At 45.5% G+C, this 20,239-nt stretch overlaps 1 protein-coding gene across 2 annotated transcripts in view; it reads right to left on the bottom strand.

Annotated features, from left to right (window-relative positions):
- Positions 1-13,537: 13,537 nt before the first annotated feature.
- Positions 13,538-20,239, bottom strand: part of LOC308688100 (protein NLRC3-like) — a 77,789-nt gene continuing 71,087 nt past the window's right edge. Inside the window, exons 7-8 of one of the 2 annotated variants that reach the window (XM_081360984.1) lie at positions 19,640-19,686; positions 13,538-14,608 (exon numbers count right to left, since the gene is read on the bottom strand). In XM_081360984.1, coding sequence (XP_081217110.1) covers positions 14,034-14,608; positions 19,640-19,686 — 622 coding nt within the window. In that variant the 3' untranslated portion in view covers positions 13,538-14,033. The remainder of the gene's footprint in view (positions 14,609-19,639; positions 19,687-20,239) is intronic. The other variant, XM_081360985.1, reaches the window with a different exon arrangement.

Here is a 20,239-nt window from a genome sequence, read left to right as displayed (position 1 = left end):
TAGCATATTACGTAGCTTAGCAATGTTTCTAAGGTGGAAAAAGGCTGTTCTTGTAACATATAAAATATGATTTTCAAAAGACAGGTTGCAGTCTAATATAACACCCAGGTCTTTTACTGTAGAGGATGAAGTAACAGGACATCCTACTATGTTAAAGTTGTATTGTGAGAGGTTTTGTGGGTGGTTTTTTGAACCGATAAGTAGTACCTCTGTCTTGTCTGGATTTAATAAAAGAAAATTACACGTCATCCAATCTTTTATATCTTTAACACACTCTGTCAATTTGGATAATTTAGCGTTTTCATCTGGCCGTGATGAAATATAGATTTGAGTGTCATCAGCATAACAATGGAAACTAATTCCATGTTTCCTTATAATATTTCCAAGTGGCAGCATATATATTGAGAATAATAGAGGGCCTAACACAGATCCCTGCGGCACTCCATAGTTTACTGGAGTTATGATAGATTTTTCTCCATTTAAATAAACAAAATGGTAGCGGTCAGATAAATACGATCTAAACCAGCTTAATGCTTGTCCTTGAACACCAGTATAATTTTGTAATCGATCTAAGAGTATTGTATGATCTATAGTATCGAACGCAGCACTAAGATCAAGTAAAACTAATATTGAGATACTGTCAGGTTTGTGTAGGGAGCCGAGGACAAGGACACAGGAACTGCGGTTTAGGTAATTTATTTACAAACTTAACTTCTATGAACATACAGGAACAAAGGAAAAGAAACTCCAGGGCTTCAAAACACACAACCATACATAGACGACGACCAACAAACACTGAGGGAAAACACAGGGCTTAAAAGAACTGGGACTAATGAGATTATTAACAGAACACAGGTGATGGGCATTTCTAATCAAACAGACAGGGAAAAACTAACAGGACTAAACCAAAAATCACAAAGACAGGGGGAAACAAGATCACAGAACAGAACTCAACACATCAAAACGTGACAGTACCCCCCCCCCCCCCCTCCCCGAAGGCGCGTCCTCGCGCCGTATAACATCCAAAGGGGTGGGAGGGTGGGCATCCTGGACTCCAGGATGGTCCAGGCGGAGTAGGCTGGTCAGGGGACCAGGGCGGAACAGGCTGTGGGTGTGGCCACGATGGAGCAGGTTGTGGACGTGGCCAGGGCGGAGCTGTCAGATCCTCAGACGTCCAGGGCGGAGCTGTCGGACCCTCGGAAGTCCAGGGCGGTGGTGACCCTTCGGGTGGCCATGGTGGTGAGGACCCTTCGGGTGGCCATGGTGGTGAAGACCCTTCGAGCGGCCATGGCGGAGATGACCCTTCGGGCGGCCATGGCGGAGATGACCCTTCGGGCGGCCATGGCGGAGATTTTTCTTCAGGTGGCCATGGTGGTACTGGGAACAGCATCGGCGAGCCCTCCACTGTCCCCCTAGCAGGTATACTGCGCCCCCCCAAAATTTTAATGGGGAAATTGACAGGAAAGGGGAGGTCCAAAAGCAAAGAGGGTCTTGGACTGGGTAGGACCAGCGGCGAAGGAAACTCTGGGCTGGACGGGACCAGAGGCGAAGGAAACTCTTCTGGGAAGACTGGCTCTGGCTCTTGCTCCGGAACTGGACTCGGAACTGGACTCGGAACTGGACTCGGAACTGGACTCGGAACATCTGGGCCGATGACTGGCTCTGGCTTTGGGGGCATGATGCTCTTGGTCTCAGGCTCGGCGTGCATGACGCTCTCGGTCTCAGGCTCGGCGTGCATGACGCTCTTGGTCTCAGGCTCGGCTGGACTGGCGTGAAGTGCAGGCTCGGCTGGACTGGCGTGAAGTGCAGGCTTGGCTGGACTGGCGTGAAGTGCAGGCTCGGCTGGACTGGCGTGAAGTGCAGGCTCGGCTGGACTGGCGTGAAGTGCAGGCTCTGAGCTGGGCAGGACTAGCGGCGAAGAAGGCTCTGGCGCAGGATCAGCAAGCTCTAGATCAGCGGGCTCTGGCTCTGGATCAACAGGTGCTGAATCAATGGGCTTTGGATCAACGGGCTCTGGCTCTGGATCAGCAGGGTCTGGCGCTGGATCAACGGGCTCTGGCTCTACGGGCCTTGGATCAACGGGCTCTGGCTCTACGGGCCTTGGATCAACGGGCTCTGGTGCTGGATCAGCGGGCTATTTATATAGCGCTTTTCACAACATAGGTTGTATCAAAGCAGCTTCACAGTAATAAATTAGAACAATACATCAATGTTTGTTTCTAGTGGAACGTCTACGTTTGGTAATGCTGATCAATAGTATCGTTGATTGATTAATTAAATTAAATATCCCCAAATATCCCCAAATATCCCCAACTGAGCAAGCCAAAGGCAACAGTGGCAAGGAACCGAAAAACTCCATCAGGTGACCTAATGGAGAAAAAAAAAAACCTTGGGAGAACCCGGGCTCAGTCGGGGGCCAGTTCTCCTCTGGCGTTTATGAACTAGAGGTCGGATTTAACTGTAAGATTAAAAGTATTATATGAATGCCTGGCTGAAGAGATGCGTCTTTAATCTAGTTTTAAACTGGGAGAGCGAGTCTGAGCAACGAACAGTATCAGGAAGGCTATTCCAGAGTTTTGGTGCTAAATGTAAAAATGCTCTCCCTCCTTTGGTGGATCTGGATATCCTAGGTATGACCAAAAGCCTCGAATTTAGTGACCTTAAAGAGCGCGATGGATTATAGGGCGATAAAAGATCCGTTAAATAGACTGGAGCTAAGCCGTTTAGGGCTTTATAAGTCAGTAGCAATACCTTGTAATTAATACGGGACTTTATAGGTAACCAATGAAGTGATGATAAAATCGGTGTTATATGATCATATTTTCTTGATCTAGTTAGAACTCTAGCGGCGGCATTTTGGACTAACTGTAGCTTGTTTATTGAGGATGCAGGACAACCGGCTAATAACGCATTACAGTAATCTAGTCTCGAGGTCATGAATGCATGAACTAACTTTTCTGCATCAGAAACAGATAGCATATTACGTAGCTTAGCAATGTTTCTAAGGTGGAAAAAGGCTGTTCTTGTAACATATAAAATATGATTTTCAAAAGACAGGTTGCAGTCTAATATAACACCCAGGTCTTTTACTGTAGAGGATGAAGTAACAGGACATCCTACTATGTTAAAGTTGTATTGTGAGAGGTTTTGTGGGTGGTTTTTTGAACCGATAAGTAGTACCTCTGTCTTGTCTGGATTTAATAAAAGAAAATTACACGTCATCCAATCTTTTATATCTTTAACACACTCTGTCAATTTGGATAATTTAGCGTTTTCATCTGGCCGTGATGAAATATAGATTTGAGTGTCATCAGCATAACAATGGAAACTAATTCCATGTTTCCTTATAATATTTCCAAGTGGCAGCATATATATTGAGAATAATAGAGGGCCTAACACAGATCCCTGCGGCACTCCATAGTTTACTGGAGTTATGATAGATTTTTCTCCATTTAAATAAACAAAATGGTAGCGGTCAGATAAATACGATCTAAACCAGCTTAATGCTTGTCCTTGAACACCAGTATAATTTTGTAATCGATCTAAGAGTATTGTATGATCTATAGTATCGAACGCAGCACTAAGATCAAGTAAAACTAATATTGAGATACTGTCAGGTTTGTGTAGGGAGCCGAGGACAAGGACACAGGAACTGCGGTTTAGGTAATTTATTTACAAACTTAACTTCTATGAACATACAGGAACAAAGGAAAAGAAACTCCAGGGCTTCAAAACACACAACCATACATAGACGACGACCAACAAACACTGAGGGAAAACACAGGGCTTAAAAGAACTGGGACTAATGAGATTATTAACAGAACACAGGTGATGGGCATTTCTAATCAAACAGACAGGGAAAAACTAACAGGACTAAACCAAAAATCACAAAGACAGGGGGAAACAAGATCACAGAACAGAACTCAACACATCAAAACGTGACAGTACCCCCCCCCCCCTCCCCGAAGGCGCGTCCTCGCGCCGTATAACATCCAAAGGGGTGGGAGGGTGGGCATCCTGGACTCCAGGATGGTCCAGGCGGAGTAGGCTGGTCAGGGGACCAGGGCGGAACAGGCTGTGGGTGTGGCCACGATGGAGCAGGTTGTGGACGTGGCCAGGGCGGAGCTGTCAGATCCTCAGACGTCCAGGGCGGAGCTGTCGGACCCTCGGAAGTCCAGGGCGGTGGTGACCCTTCGGGTGGCCATGGTGGTGAGGACCCTTCGGGTGGCCATGGTGGTGAAGACCCTTCGAGCGGCCATGGCGGAGATGACCCTTCGGGCGGCCATGGCGGAGATGACCCTTCGGGAGGCCATGGCGGAGATTTTTCTTCAGGTGGCCATGGTGGTACTGGGAACAGCATCGGCGAGCCCTCCACTGTCCCCCTAGCAGGTATACTGCGCCCCCCCAAAATTTTAATGGGGAAATTGACAGGAAAGGGGAGGTCCAACAGCAAAGAGGGTCTTGGACTGGGTAGGACCAGCGGCGAAGGAAACTCTGGGCTGGACGGGACCAGAGGCGAAGGAAACTCTTCTGGGAAGACTGGCTCTGGCTCTTGCTCCGGAACTGGACTCGGAACTGGACTCGGAACTGGACTCGGAACTGGACTCGGAACATCTGGGCCGATGACTGGCTCTGGCTTTGGGGGCATGATGCTCTTGGTCTCAGGCTCGGCGTGCATGACGCTCTCGGTCTCAGGCTCGGCGTGCATGACGCTCTCGGTCTCAGGCTCGGCTGGACTGGCGTGAAGTGCAGGCTCGGCTGGACTGGCGTGAAGTGCAGGCTCGGCTGGACTGGCGTGAAGTGCAGGCTCGGCTGGACTGGCGTGAAGTGCAGGCTCGGCTGGACTGGCGTGAAGTGCAGGCTCGGCTGGACTGGCGTGAAGTGCAGGCTCTGAGCTGGGCAGGACTAGCGGCGAAGAAGGCTCTGGCGCAGGATCAGCAAGCTCTAGATCAGCGGGCTCTGGCTCTGGATCAACAGGTGCTGAATCAATGGGCTTTGGATCAACGGGCTCTGGCTCTGGATCAGCAGGGTCTGGCGCTGGATCAACGGGCTCTGGCTCTACGGGCCTTGGATCAACGGGCTCTGGCTCTACGGGCCTTGGATCAACGGGCTCTGGTGCTGGATCAGCGGGCGCTGGATCAACGGGCGCTGGATCAACGGGCGCTGGATCAACGGGCGCTGGATCAACGGGCGCTGGATCAACGGGCGCTGGATCAACGGGCGCTGGATCAACGGGCGCTGGATCAACGGGCTTTGGTGCTGGATCAACGGGCTTTGGCGCTGGATCAGCGGGCTCTGTGCTGGACGGGATCAACACATCATGGGACTTGGGACTGGACGGGACCAACACATCATTGGACTCGGGACTGGACAGGACCAGCATCTTGGGGAATTCGGGATTGGACTCATGGGCCAGAACTGATGTGTGTGTAGCCCACACACACAGAATCGCCGCAGACATCACAATCAGCGCTGTGTCTTCTTGAGTGGACTCACATGTAATGTGCTCAATCTCTGGCTGACAGGTGACAGGTTCAGCTTCAGGTGGGCAGACTATGGGTTCTGGTTCTGGCGGATAGATGATGGATTCAGGACATACCGGATTCGGAACTGATTTGAGTGGAAAATCCTCCACCACATAGTCTGACCCACACACCCACAGCGTGTGGTCCACAAACTCCAGGAAAGTCTGATCGAGATTTTCTACCAGAATCAGCTGGGCAAGAGGGTCCCTTAATCCACCCCAGAAACTCTGTGTCAATTCCTCTTCTTCCCACGTCACGTCATCATAGAGTTCCAGGTAAAGCCCCACAAATTCTTCCAGTGAGCGTTCACCTTGAAAGAGGATAGGTGTGTTAAATGACTTCACCTTTTTCCTCCGGTTACATCTCCTCTGGCTCATTCTTGGTTCTTCTAGGGTAGTTGTTGTTTAAAGGTTGGTCGTTCTGTCAGGTTTGTGTAGGGAGCCGAGGACGAGGACACAGGAACTGCGGTTTAGGTAATTTATTTACAAACTTAACTTCTATGAACATACAGGAACAAAGGAAAAGAAACTCCAGGGCTTCAAAACACACAACCATACATAGACGACGACGACCAACAAACACTGAGGGAAAACACAGGGCTTAAAAGAACTGGGACTAATGAGATAATTAACAGAACACAGGTGATGGGCATTTCTAATCAAACAGACAGGGAAAAACTAACAGGACTAAACCAAAAATCACAAAGACAGGGGGAAACAAGATCACAGAACAGAACTCAACACATCAAAACGTGACAGATACAGCCTTGGTCACATGAATTCCCATCCCTTTGGATGCTGTGTGGTAATGTTTGACATTGCCACTTTGTGGTTGGAGTGCCTTTGCTGGCCATAAATTCACTTGGGTAGAAGAAAAGAAGATTAATAAAAATTAAGATCAACATTTTGAGTATCTTCATACATTTGTCCTTACCTTACAACCTTTCTGCAGTGAAGCAGTTTGGCTCGGCTTTCACCAAGGGAGTTTACATACAAAATTCTCCTTTCTTTGGGATATATCATCTGTCAAGATGGGGTCATGAATTAATGACTCACATTTAAGCCTTTGTAGTTTACAGAGAAGGATGGAGAATTTTTTTTTTTTAAAATGAACAAACCAGGAGTGTCCAGTAGTTAGTCTCGTTAACAGACCCCACCAGCACATCATATGTCTCTAGATCCATCTACAGCATACAGGTATAAATGTGGCATTCCAATAACAGATTACCAAATTATCTGAGAACATGAGTTACTTGTATGGCATCAGGATTTTGTTTTTTTACCCTTTTCATCAAACTGGCCTTCCTCTTCCAAATATTGGTGGCTTGAAAGGAATCCAGGACAAATGCCCTGCCTGAATAATTCCTCACAAGGCAGGTCAGGTACGCATTAATGACCTGTGGTGAAAAGGAAGGATGACAGACTTGCAAGGTATAACTGTATGACTACAGAATATGGTCTATTCTAAAAGCAAAATGAAAGTGAACTACAGTAAACTGTATCAATCATGTTAACTGCAGCACAAACCTCACTTTCAAGTTTCACCCCAGGTTTGAGGCGTTCCAAATCCCAGGTAAAGACCTTGTACGGGCCAACTTTACTGCAAAGTTTCCCACCCATTTTCTTTGCCCATATGTCTTGTAACACTACAGAGAGAGGGAAGAAAATCTTCAACAAATGTCATTTACATGTAGGAGATATAAATTACGAAGGAAAACACGTACAACACATACCTGAAGAACAAGATATTTGAGGGGAATGCTGTACGTCCGACTGGGTGACAGGACTGGAGGTAGGATGAGGTGCAAGGCCAGGTAACGGTGGAGACTGGGTGGCAGGACTGGAGGTAGGCTGGGGGTCAAGGCCAGGTAGAAGTGGAGACTGGGTGGCAGGACTGGAGGTAGGCTGGGGGTCAAGGCCAGGTAGAAGTGGAGACTGGGTGGCAGGACTGGAGATAGGCTGGGGGTCAAGGCCAGGTAAAAGTGGAGACTGGGTGGCAGGACTGGAGGTAGGCTGGGGGTCAAGGCCAGGTAAAAGTGGAGACTGGGTGGAAGGACTGGAGGTAGGATGAGGTGCAAGGCCAGGTAACGGTGGAGACTGGGTGGCAGGACTGGAGGTAGGCTGGGGGTCAAGGCAGGCAGCAGAAATGGATTTTGAAGATGGTGGGCCAGCAGGTGTTGGATTAAAAAGAACAGAACACTGTGTTCCAGGATGCATCACGACATGAGGGAGGGGCATGAGAAAAGGCATATTGAGAGGTAGTGATACCAGCTGCAGGGAAAGGTGTGTATAGGGCAGGGTAACAGGGTGGAGGAAAGGCATGAATTTGAGAAGTGATTGTAGAACAGGGGACTGGGGAGGAACGTGAGGGACTGAAGGCACAGTAGCAGGAGGGCAAAACTTCTGAACTTTTGGAGGAGGATCCTCCAAAAAATGAATTAAATGGTCAATATTGATTTTGGGAATTTGTTTCCCTTCATCATCCTCCACATCAATGGATTTGCCCTCCACGTTTGTAACAGTGTATGGACCCAAATAATCTGGGTCCAGCTTGCCCCCCTTTCTCTGCTTGCTTCTGATGTTCTGCCGCAGGACCCTGTCTCCAACCTGAATATCAATGGCCATTCCTTTCTCCAATTTCCTTTTTTTAACTTTACCTTGCACATTTGTAATGTTGTCCTGCACAGTTTTAAAAATGCTGTCCTGCCTTCTAATGCATTCTGTGATACATTCCTCTGCCACAATGTCCTCCACACTTTCGTTGATCTATATAAAGACATTTTATTTGATTGGCAATTGCAGGTTTGATTGCTTTTTAAAAAATAATTTAGATGCATTGTGCTTACCTCATAATTGTCTGGCACCTCACAAGGATACCTTGCCTCACGGCCAAACATTAAAAAGTAGGGCGAGAATTTGGTGGTTATTTGTTTTTTAGTTCGGAGACCGAACATTGCAGCCTCCAAATAATCTGCCCATGTGTCTGGACGTTTTCCCACAAGCTTGCTCAAAGACCTGAAAAACAAGTCTTACAGTTAATCACCTATAGTGAGTGTGAGACTTATGCATTTCAATTAAATGTACCTGATAAATGAGTTAATATACAATGAACAGACAAGAGCAGATACATTCTTCATCTGCCATTCATGTATTGTTTTATCAGTTGAATGGTCACTTACATACCTCTGAATTGTGCCATTTAATTTTTCAACCAGTCCATTGGTCTGCGGATGGTATGGGGCACATAAACTTCTTTTAATGCCAAGTACTTGGCAGACACCCATATTGATCTAGACAAACCAACACAAGACTTTAATTATTCATATTTTTCCAATTATTCAAATTTTAAAGGCGTAATTCTCTAACCTTGTTCACAAATTCTTTGCCTTGATCAGTCAAAAGCCTTTTTGGGGCACCAAATTTGTAAAATAGCTTAACAATGCAGGCTGTTACCTCCTCAGCATGCTTAGTCTTTAGTGGGAAAGCCTCACACCACTTTGTGAAATAGTCTACCATTACACAAATGTACTGGTAGCCCTCTTTAGTTGGTGTGAGCTTTCCCACTAAATCCATGCCAACAATGTCCCATGGCTCAGCCACCTGATAAAAAATAAATAAATAAAAAATTACTTTCTTAAAGTGAGAATATTCTTCATTAAACAAACACACAACTTACCTCAATAGGGGTATATTCAGCTTTGTCCTTAACCCCCTGAGGTCGACGATCACGCCAGCGTGATTTGCTCGTTTTTTTTATATCAGTGCAAAATACTCTGTTGATTTTGATTTTACATACTTGTATTGTACATCATTCAAAACTGTTAAATGTCTTCTTTTATTTGTGTACACTCATAATAAAAACAAAATGTTGTGTTTTTCGTAAAACAAAGAAAATAAACATGATGCGCGTTCTGCCATCTCTCTCAATGTGAAACTCATTCTGAAACGCGACAGAAAATGACCTGTAACTCAGCGAATGTTTGTCACACAGACTTGAAACGCATGTCTATACAACGCTTGGAATCTCTATTTTTAAAGCATGTAAATTATATAAAAAACAAATATTCTATTTTTAAGTAATCCATACGAAAACAGCGGCAAGTACAGTTTCTCAAACGCGTCCTCATTTAATTTAATTTAATTTGAACACGCCTACGAGCACACGAGCGATTGACATGCAAATGATCCATGCGGAGAAACGCAGACCAGTAAACGCCCTCATCACCTCAAAACAAAGAAGCAGAGACTTCGTAACTTACTCCTTACTGTGTTTGAAAGACGCGCCAGAGCTTACATTGGATTTAGGCTACCTCAGAAGAAGAATAACGCGATTTGAATATTGGGGAATATTATAATATTTAGACCCGTGTTTACTGTTAAGCCTACTGTGTTTGTGGATATCTGGTCAAACGTAGATATGTATGGTAACCATAATGTTTTATATTTGAGCGCGATCGCGTTTGAATGTATCAGATTGTGCAGCGCGATCGCGTTTGAATGTATCATTTGAAAATTTGAAAAGCAAAACACACCAAACGGCTTCATGTTTTTACTATTATCTCATTTCATATCATCATAACGAATCGAAACATTTTTAAGTAACATGATAATCAATATATTTTTCTCTAGCTTGGTTGTTACTGAAATATTTTGAAAGATTTATACTGCTATCTATTGTTATTATTATTTTACCCAGCACTGCGCATAGCTTATGCCTACAAGGCACAACAAACCTGGTGTTCATTATATAATATATATTTGGAAACATTTGTGTGTGTGTGTGTATTTTGTGAATTTTAAAAAGCAATTTTAACCAGAAAAATCTAATATTTATTTGCAAAATCGTGCAGGCCTTTCTCTTGATATCAGTATGTTCACTTTTTTTTCAGGGCCCAGATGCCACTGAGTCCTGCCGACTTCAACATACACATGAGTCTCTGGAACATGAACATGGTAAAGTGAAAATCAAACACCTTAGAAATGAAAGGTATGTACAATGTTTTTAGGAATGGCACAAAGGTCTGTCTTTGAAGTGTTTTTTGGCATTTGTTGTGTATCTTTGGGTTATGTTGTGTTGTAAATAAATCCAAACAATTTAAAAGCCATTCTTTTTTTTAAATCTCCTCATTTACAGTATTGTGCAAGGTTGCTCAGAATGACAGGGCTATTAGGAGCTATATTAGGATAGCTCCTAATAGGACCATTAGGGAGTGTCTTTGTCTTTCTCAGGTGAGAAAAGCTTACATATTAATGAGGTCCCGCATAAGGCTTTTTCACACAAAACACGTCGTAAAATTTTTAAATCAATATATTGTCTTATCTGAATGAGCAGTCAGGGTGATTTTCACATCGTTTTAGAGCAAATATTCTAGGCTACGTGATACAATTTTCAAAAGTCTTGTGAAGAAATAATCAGTATGGGTTTCATGGCCTTATTTCAGTGAGAATTTTTTTTTTTTTGTATTTTCACAAACCACGCATAAATGTCATTATCTCAAAACTACAAACTTTTACATACATGCTGCTGATATATTGTTGTAGCAGAGTTTGTGCTGAATACAGTTTAATTAGACTTTACCCATGAAAATGTCACAAGCAACAGAAATAACCAGAAATGTCAGAGCATGTCAGAACACCTCCAGGGCCCTGAAAACAGCTCAGACCTCAGAGGGTTAATTTCAGCTTGCTTTTTCTGGCATGCTACACAGTGCATAACCTAAAACATTTTTGTTAAAATGGTTTAATTTTTGATAGAGCTAGGAAAGTATTAAGACACGAATGTCAGTTAATTGCACTCACCCAGGTTTTAATATCAATGGTCATGGCAGGCCAATAAAACCTTTTACTTATGGCATCAGTTGTCTTCTGAACACCACAGTGTTCACCAATTGGACTGCTGTGGAACTCATGAAATACCCGTTTGGCCTCCTCTGCTGAGTCCAAAACTTTGGCCAGTACACCCTCTCCTCTTTTCCGTATATAGTATAAAACCTCATCTGAAAGAAGTTTAACGTTTTGGTAATGAAGAGACTGTCAGAGAAATCACTAAGTGTGACTTTTCTCACCCTTGATTGTGAAGTTCTGTGCCCTTCTAAGAAGGACATATTTTTCATTTTTAGAAATGCCATGGGGAACCTTTCCAGTTTTTTTTAATTCGTACAAGGTTTGAAACATTTGCTTTTCCATATTGACAGCCAAAATGAAAATCCAGCAAAGATGGGTAGGCTTATTTATATGAATTGTGATTGAGTCTCGTTATTCTTTTAACACATCTCCATAGATAATTGGATGTTGAATGCTTCACTAACTATATGTAATGAATGTAATTTTTTTTATTGGCCATAGCTGTGTTCATTAAAGAATTGAACAGATATTCAAGTCACAAAAGAACTTTCTCAGGTGTGGTTGATCATGGGCATATAATTTAAAAAGTAATTTAAAGAAGAGCATATACCGTGCTAATAATATAATACAATATACATAAGGTAAACTAAATATCCTAAACACTATACTGTTTAAATTTGATAAACAAAAAGTATCTCCCTCAACATATTTCTGTGTAAAATGTTTTTTTTTTTTTTTAATTCTTGCGTTCATTTACTGAAAATTACTTTTAGATAGTGTCTTAAAAGTGTATATATATATTTTTTTATGCATTTATAACTATACATTTCCTTCATTTTTGGTATAGGCTACCTGAGTCTTCTACACCAATATGTTTTTGTGTTGACTTATTTACAAAAACACTTACTTACAAAAAGATGATATAAGAATGATAACATTACTAAACTGATAAGATGTAGGCCTATTTTTTATGTTTAATGGTTAGTCATTATTATTGCTTAATTTGATAAACATTCTAAAACATTTCTAAAGAAAACAACCGTTAATGCAACTGAAGCTTAAAGGGATAGTTCACTTTGAAATTAATTTTTTATATGTTTTAGCTTACCTCGAGGGCATCCAAGATGTAGGTGTCTTTGTTTCCGCAGTAGTTTCAATTTTGATATTTATAGGTCAAACCGTTCTTGTCTGTCAGTCATATAATGCAGGTCTGTGGTCACTGTCTCAAACCCCAAGCGCAGAGTCCAAATTAAAACAATTCCCCATCGTCCAAATGAAACAATTCCCCATCATAAGTACACATTGATGGCCTAAGACACGAAACAAGCGGTTTGTGTGAGAAAACGAACAGTATTTATATCGTTTTTAGCTCTTGAAAACAGCACACCGTCCAAATGATCTGACGGCGCGGGCGGCTATAGATGTATACTTAGATGTCGCCTTGGCTACGGTTTCGTTCCAATGAACTGCAGTAGAGAAGGCGACATCTAGTGTATACATCTATACCCGCATAGATATATACACTAGATGTCGCTTGGCTACGGTTTCGTTCCAATGAACTGCAGTAGTCAAGGCGACATCTAAGTATACATCTATAGCCGCCCGCGCCGTCAGATCATTTGGACGGTGTGCTGTTTTCAAGAGCTAAAAACGATATAAATACTGTTCGTTTTCTCACACAAACCGCTCGTTTCGTGTCTTAGGCCATCAATGTGTACTTATGATGGGGAATTGTTTCATTTGGACGATGGGGAATTGTTTTAATTTGGACTCTGCACTTGGGGTTTGAGACAGTGACCACAGACCTGCATTGGAACAGACAAGAACGGTTTGACCTAAAAATATCAAAATTGTTTTTGTTGGTAACACTATTTTACAGTGTCATTGTTACACGTTACATGTATTTACTATAGTAATAACTATAAATGAACCCTAACCCTATAGTACGTACATGTACTTAATATTACTCAGTACTTAAATATATAATTACACATTAAAATAAAGTGTTTTTTTACTTTGATTTTGATTATTTGTCCCAGACTCATTTACTTTCCTGTTCAACAGTTCTTCTGTATTAGATTCAGTCCAAACTCTCTTTTGATGAAGATTCATAAAGTGATTCAGTCAAAACTGGACATTAAAAAGCAAACGTGTAAAAACAGTGAAACTCAGGGTGACAAACGTTTATCATGAATGAAAATAACAGTCAAAGATCAACAACTGAAGAAACATGTTCAGACTGAAACAGGAACAAGTGTTTATTGACCATAAACTACAATAACATGATTAAACTGTAATAAAACATGTGAATTAACAGTGAAATACTGGAGGTGACAGTAGATCAATGTTCATTTTACACTTATCTCTATGATTATATAGATGATGTGTTATTCATCTCACATTATTGATTATAATAATCCTTTGAGATCCAGCAGTTTTAATAAGATCATCTGAAGGATTTTAATAACACATTGTGCACAAATTAAGTGTGTGAATATCAATAACGGCGATAATGCAGTAACACACACATAATCAGTTAAACAACTGGAAAAATGTCAATTTAGTGAGTGTGTGTGTTTATGTAACTACACACTTCTGATAAATAATGAGAGATTTTCATTGTTTTCTTTTACAGTGTGTGTGTGTGTGTGTGTGTGTGTGTGTGTCAGTCAGTGTGTGTTTGTTGTTTAATGTGACACAGAGACACTGAAGAGTAAACAAAACGAAGTCTAAATCCAGCACAGAGGGGTTCAGTGAATGTGTGTGTGAATGTGTGTAAGTGTGTGAGTGTGTGTGTGTCAGAGACGCTGTAGAAGGACAGAGTGCCGGCCGACACGTCCACAAACACTCCTACTCTCTTACAGGATCCTGAACCAGCAGAAACAGCAGTGGAGTTATTATTGTGACTGACAGTGAGTCCGTGATATACAGAGCATTCAAGACACCAGGACTTCTCATTCCCTCCAAACCAACAGTCATCACTCCCTGCAGCACTCCCTCCTTTCCTCTTGATTATTTTATATGACACTGATATACCAGCATCTCCTCCACTCCATTCAGCCTCCCAGTAACAGCGTCCAGTCAGACTCTCTCCACACAGAACCTGACACCACACATCAAATCTCTCTGGATGATCAGGATACGACTGACTCTTATACACATGCGTCACCTTTCTGTTCTCCTCAGACAGAGCGAGACGAGTGTGTGCTGTGTTTGGATCCAGTGTGAGATCAACGGCATCTGAACACAAGAACACACATTACAACAGCAACATTTACAACAACACACACTAAAACGCCTCGGTTACGACTGTAACCTCGGTTCCCTGAAGAGGGAACGAGCGTTGCGTCGAGTTTGACGCTGTGGGAACGCTTTGCGTGATGATGTCTTGAAGCACATGTAAAATCAGTCCAATGGCGTGGCGGAGCGTCAGATGCGGGTGACGTCACGTACCAGGAAACTATAAAGCCTGCTTGAAAACAGAGAGCGACAGCTTCGTAAAAAGTCTGAAGTAGCCGCTGACAGGCATGAAGGAGATATGGCAAGGTGACGCAACGCTCGTTCCCTCTTCAGGGAACCGAGGTTACAGTCGTAACCGAGGCGTTCCCTTTCAAGGGAACTCGCGTTGCGTCGAGTTTGACGCTGTGGGAACGTCTATACCAACGCCACCATAGCTACGAATGTCTGTCCTGTGTGAAATCAAGTGAGCAGCACTAGGAAGACAGAACATGAGACCCTGGAGTAGAGTCCAAATCCAGAGAGTAGAACCTGACGAATGTGTGCGGTGAGGACCAGCCTGCCGCATCACAAACGTCCTGTAAGGAAACTCCTGATATAAGGGCCTTGGAGGCCGCCATACTCCTAGTAGAGTGCGACCGGACAGCCATAGGAGAAGGCTGTCCGGCTGCTTCATAAGCAAGCGAAATGGCCTAACCACCCACTTGCTCATCCTTTGCTTAGACACTGGATATCCCTTGTTAGGGGACCCGAAACACCCAAATAATTGGTAGTTTTAAGCCACAGGGCAGCTCTGTGGACATAGCGTCTAACGCCCGAACTGGGCAAAGCAAATAGTTCTTTCCTGGTCCGTGAAAAGGAAGAGGACAGAAGGCCTGCAGAAAATAGTTAGAAGGAACAGAGCTTTCAGTGTCAAGAACTTCTCTGGAGCCTCCTCAATAGGCTCAAAAGGGGCCAGGGAAAGGCCTTGCAGCGCAAAGGACAAACCCCATGGAGGGACCCTAGAGCAAACTGCAGGCCTCAGCCTCAAGTGCCACGAAGGAAACGAGATACCAAGGGGTCTTTCCCCACAGAGATTCCACCCAAAAGCATGTGGTAAGCACCTATGGCCGCCACATAAACCTTTAAAGTGGACGGGGTTAGACCTGCAGTGAACCGTTCTTGCAGGAACTCCAGCACTGTACCAAGTGGGCAGTTAACTGGGTCCAACCGACAGTCACTACACCAAGAAGTGAATAGTCTCCACTTCAGGGCATAAAGTTTCCTCGTGGAGGGAGCTCTGGACTGTAGAATGGTCTCAACAACCTCAGTTGAGAGACCTGACACTATGCGTTGGGCCCCCTCAGAGGCCAAGCCCACAGGTTCCACAGTTCTGGTCGGGGGTGAAATATCGAGCCCTCCGCTTGGGACAGAAGATCCCTCCTGACGGGTAGCTCCAGGGGAGGCCCGTCGAGGAGAGACACGAGGTCGGGAAACCATACTCTGCCCGGCCAGTGCGGGGCTATCAGAAGCAGGCAAACCCGGTCCCTGCGAACTCTTTCCAGAACTCCCGGGAGCAGAGCAACTGGGGGAAAAGCGTACAGACGTAGCCTCGGCCACGTCTGCACCATAGCATCCAGTCCCAGAGGAGCTGGATGCGTGAGGGAGAACCAAAGTGGACAGTGAGACGTCTCTCGAGACGCAAACAGATCCACTTGTGCTTGCCAAACTCCCTCCATATCAGCTCCACCACCTCGGGGTGGAGCCTCCATTCCCCGGGCCTCAGCCCCTGTCTCGACAGAGTGTCTGCTCCTATATTCTGGACCCCGGGGATGTACGCTGCCCTGAGAGACAGCAGCTTTCCCTGGGACCACAAGAGGATATGGCGTGCCAAGTTGCATAACGGGCGCGAGCGCAAACCCCCCTGGTGGTTGATATAGGCGACTACCGACATGTTGTCCGTATGTACTACACATGGTGTCCCCTGAGACCTGTGATAAAGCTCCTCAGAGCCCGGAAGACAGCTAATATCTCTAGGCTATAGAATGCCAGGAACGATGATGGTCTTCCCACAGACCTTGAGATGAGCGACCCTCAGGATCGCTCCCCAACCCGTGAGGGAAGCATCCGTCGTTAGCAGTTTGCGACGACAAGGAGCTCCCAGCACTGGGCCCTGGGACAGGAACCAAGGTTTCTTCCACATAACCAAGGCACGTAGGCATCACCGCGTGACCTTGATTGTGCGAAATGGGTTGCCCCTCGGGGAAAAACCCTCTGGTCCTGAGCCACCACTGCAGGGGCCTCATGTACAGCAGTCCAAAAGGTATCCCGTTGGAAGCTGCTGCCATGAGACCCAACAGTCTCTGGAACTGTTTGACAGTGAGTAGCTGGCCTAGCTTTACACTTCTCACAGCTGCCAGGATCGAAGCGTGGCGATGACAGGCGCGCCTGCATCGACACTGAATCCCAAACCACGCCTAAAAAAGTGGTCCTCAAAAATAGAGAAGCACACTCTTCTTGCCGTTCAGCCGTAACCCCAACTCTTTCATATGGGCGAGAACAACATCTCGATGTTGAACCGCCAACTGATGCGACTGAGCTAAAATCAACCAATCGTCGATGTAGTTCATGATGCGAATACCCTGAAGGCGCAGGGGAGCCAGAGCTGCATCCACGCATTTGGTGAAAGTGCGGGGTGATAAAGCCAGGCCGAATGGAAGAACTCGATATTGGTATGCTTTGCCCCCGAAAGCAAACCTCAGGAACTTCCAATGACACGGACGGATGGAAATATGGAAATATGCGTCCTTGAGGTCTATCGTGACAAACCAGTCCTCGGCCTGATCTGTGGCACGATCTGTCTCAATGTTAACATTTTGAACTTGAGCTGCATGACTGACTCGTTCAGAACTCGAAGATCTAAAATGGGACGCAATCCCCCGTCCTTTTTCGGAACTATGAAATACCGGCTGTAAAACCCGGTTTCCCTGTTGGAGGGAGGTACATATTCTATGGCCCCTTCTCTAACAGAGTGTTCACTTCCTGTTCCATAACCAGAACCTGCTCGGGGCCCACCACTGTGGGCAGGATCCCCATAAACCGCGGTGGGCGTTACCAGAATTGTATCTAATACCCTTTTTCCACGGTCTGCAGGACCCAACGAGAAACATTTGACAGTAGCTTCCATGCTGTCAAAGATTCTACTAGAGGTACCAGTCTCTCGAGACTGGTTTCTGGATTTTGTTGCTGTTGAGTAGTCGGTTCGTCGCCCTGTAACGGCGTACCGGCAGGGAACGACCAAACAGACTGCTCTAGCACCCTCCTCAGAGGGGGCGGGCATCCCGAGGCCACTACGTTTCCAGGTGGACCTTGAGATATGTGCTCGCCGGAGACCGCTGCGCCCTGTAACACCGGAGGCGGCAGGGTTGGCAGAACGGTCCCCTGAGGGCACCGAAGAGAGACGGCACCGTATTTTTCTCCTGCTGTTGAGCAGTCGGTTCGTCGCCCTGTAACGGCGCACCGGCAGGGAACGACCAAACAGACTGCTCTAGCACCCTCCTCAGAGGGGGCGGGCATCCCGAGGCCACTACGTTTCCGGGTGGACCTTGAGATATGTGCTCGCCGGAGACCGCTGCGCCCTGAAACACCAGAGGTGGCAGGGTTGGCAGAACGGTCCCCTAAGGGTACCGAAGAGAGACGGGCACCGTGAAAAGAGGTGTTGACCGCTGCACTTCGGGGGGGGGGACTACCCTCATTGTCCTGAGCCCTCGAGCATCAGGACAAAAAATTTACTAAGAGAACCAGCCTCTCAAGACTGGTGTAGATGTTACTCGAGCGACCAATTCAGTGCCCTGTATGGCGAACCGGCAGGGAACGACTGAACTGACTGCTCTAGGACCCTCCTCGGAGGGGGCAAGCATCCCAGGACCACTACGTTTCCGGGTGGACCCTGAGATATGTGCTCGCCGGAGACCACTGCGCCCCGAAACACACAAAGTGGCAGGGTTAGCATAAATGGCAAAGACATCGTGTATAAACACACGCGGAATAAGCCTTGCCCACCAGAGATATATTTTTTTTTTTTTTTATGTCACTCTGAGGGGCTTATTTAGGCAATGCCGAAACACTTAGGGACGATGCTGTTGCTAGAGAGAGATAGCTCGCGAGCGTCTCTCCCACCTTTGGCATCTCCTCATAACCATGCAGATTTCGGCGTTGTGATTGTGCACGTGAGGGCAGGAAGCGTTCGTCAAGTTTATTATTTATTTATTTATTTGAACGAACGTCCTGTTTATAAGATTGCCACACATACATAGTCTATCGACTGCTATTGTCACTACATCCAGCAATTCTTCAACATTAACAACATCCAGCTCCTCAGAACTGGACAATTGCAGTGTTTGTGTAACCATCAGGGGGGAAGAAACCGCCGCGCGTGCTTCCGCACCCTGATGAGAAACACCGGGTCTATCAGGCAAGGGCTGAGATAAGGCAGAGCCCGTCTCAGACCCCGCTGATAGATCCATTTGCGAACCCCAGGACTGAGATCGCCGCTGTGCCTCGGCAGCAGCGGGACCCGAGCCCTGGGGAGCGCGAGCTTCCCGGAAGAAACTCAGCCGGGATCGGAGCGAGCGCATGGACAGCGCCTCACAATGCACACAAGCCAGCACCCTCGAGTGCTGACTGGGCATGCTCCTCTCCCAAACAAACAATACACAGAACGTGAGTGTCCCTACCCGTAATAAAAACGCGGGCAGGGATGCACACACATTCTGAACTGATCGCTGGATTGCATAATGTGACAGACAACAATAAATAGACAGAGACAAGATTTCACATAAAGCGCTACTGAAGACACAGAAGCTGTCGCTCTCTGTTTTCAAGCAGGCTTTATAGTTTCCTGGTACGTGACGTCACCCGCATCTGACGCTCCGCCACGCCATTGGACTGATTTTACATGTGCTTCAAGACATCATCACGCAAAGCGTTCCCACAGCGTCAAACTCGACGCAACGCGAGTTCCCTTGAAAGGGAACTGTGTGTTTGAGGACTTACATCGGTGTAGTCTTGATGTAATCCTGAACTCTCCTCCGTGATCCACACTAGAAAACACACACACACACAAAATAATGAAACAAAACTTTAACTAAAGTACACTTATGAGTCGTATTCAATATTAAGTCAATATTAATAAATTAGAGATTTTCTTGTTGGAAAATAAACTAATTAAAATTCAAACACACACACACACTCTCCCTCTCTCACTAATTTTTTCCCTGTGTCTCTCTCTCTCGCTGTCTCTCTTACACACACTCCCTCACTCACTCTCTCTGTCTCTCTCTCTCTCTCTCTCTCTGTCTCTCTCTCACACACACACACACACACAAACTCCCTCTCTCTCTCTCTCACACACACACACACACACACACACACACACACACACACACACACACACACACACACACACACACACACACACTCCTTCACTCACTCTCTCTGTCTCTCTCTCTCTCACACACACACACACACACACACACACACACACACACACACACACACACACACACACACACACACACACACACACACACACTCTCTCTCCCTCTCTCACTCACTCTCTCTCTGTCTCTCTTACACACACTCCCTCACTCACTC

Source organism: Scardinius erythrophthalmus (genome assembly GCF_964197995.2).
Source record: "Scardinius erythrophthalmus genome assembly, chromosome: 1".
Lineage (NCBI taxonomy): Eukaryota > Metazoa > Chordata > Actinopteri > Cypriniformes > Leuciscidae > Scardinius > Scardinius erythrophthalmus.
The sequence above is the reverse complement of the archived record's forward strand: the minus strand, read 5'-3'. Positions and strand labels throughout refer to the sequence as shown.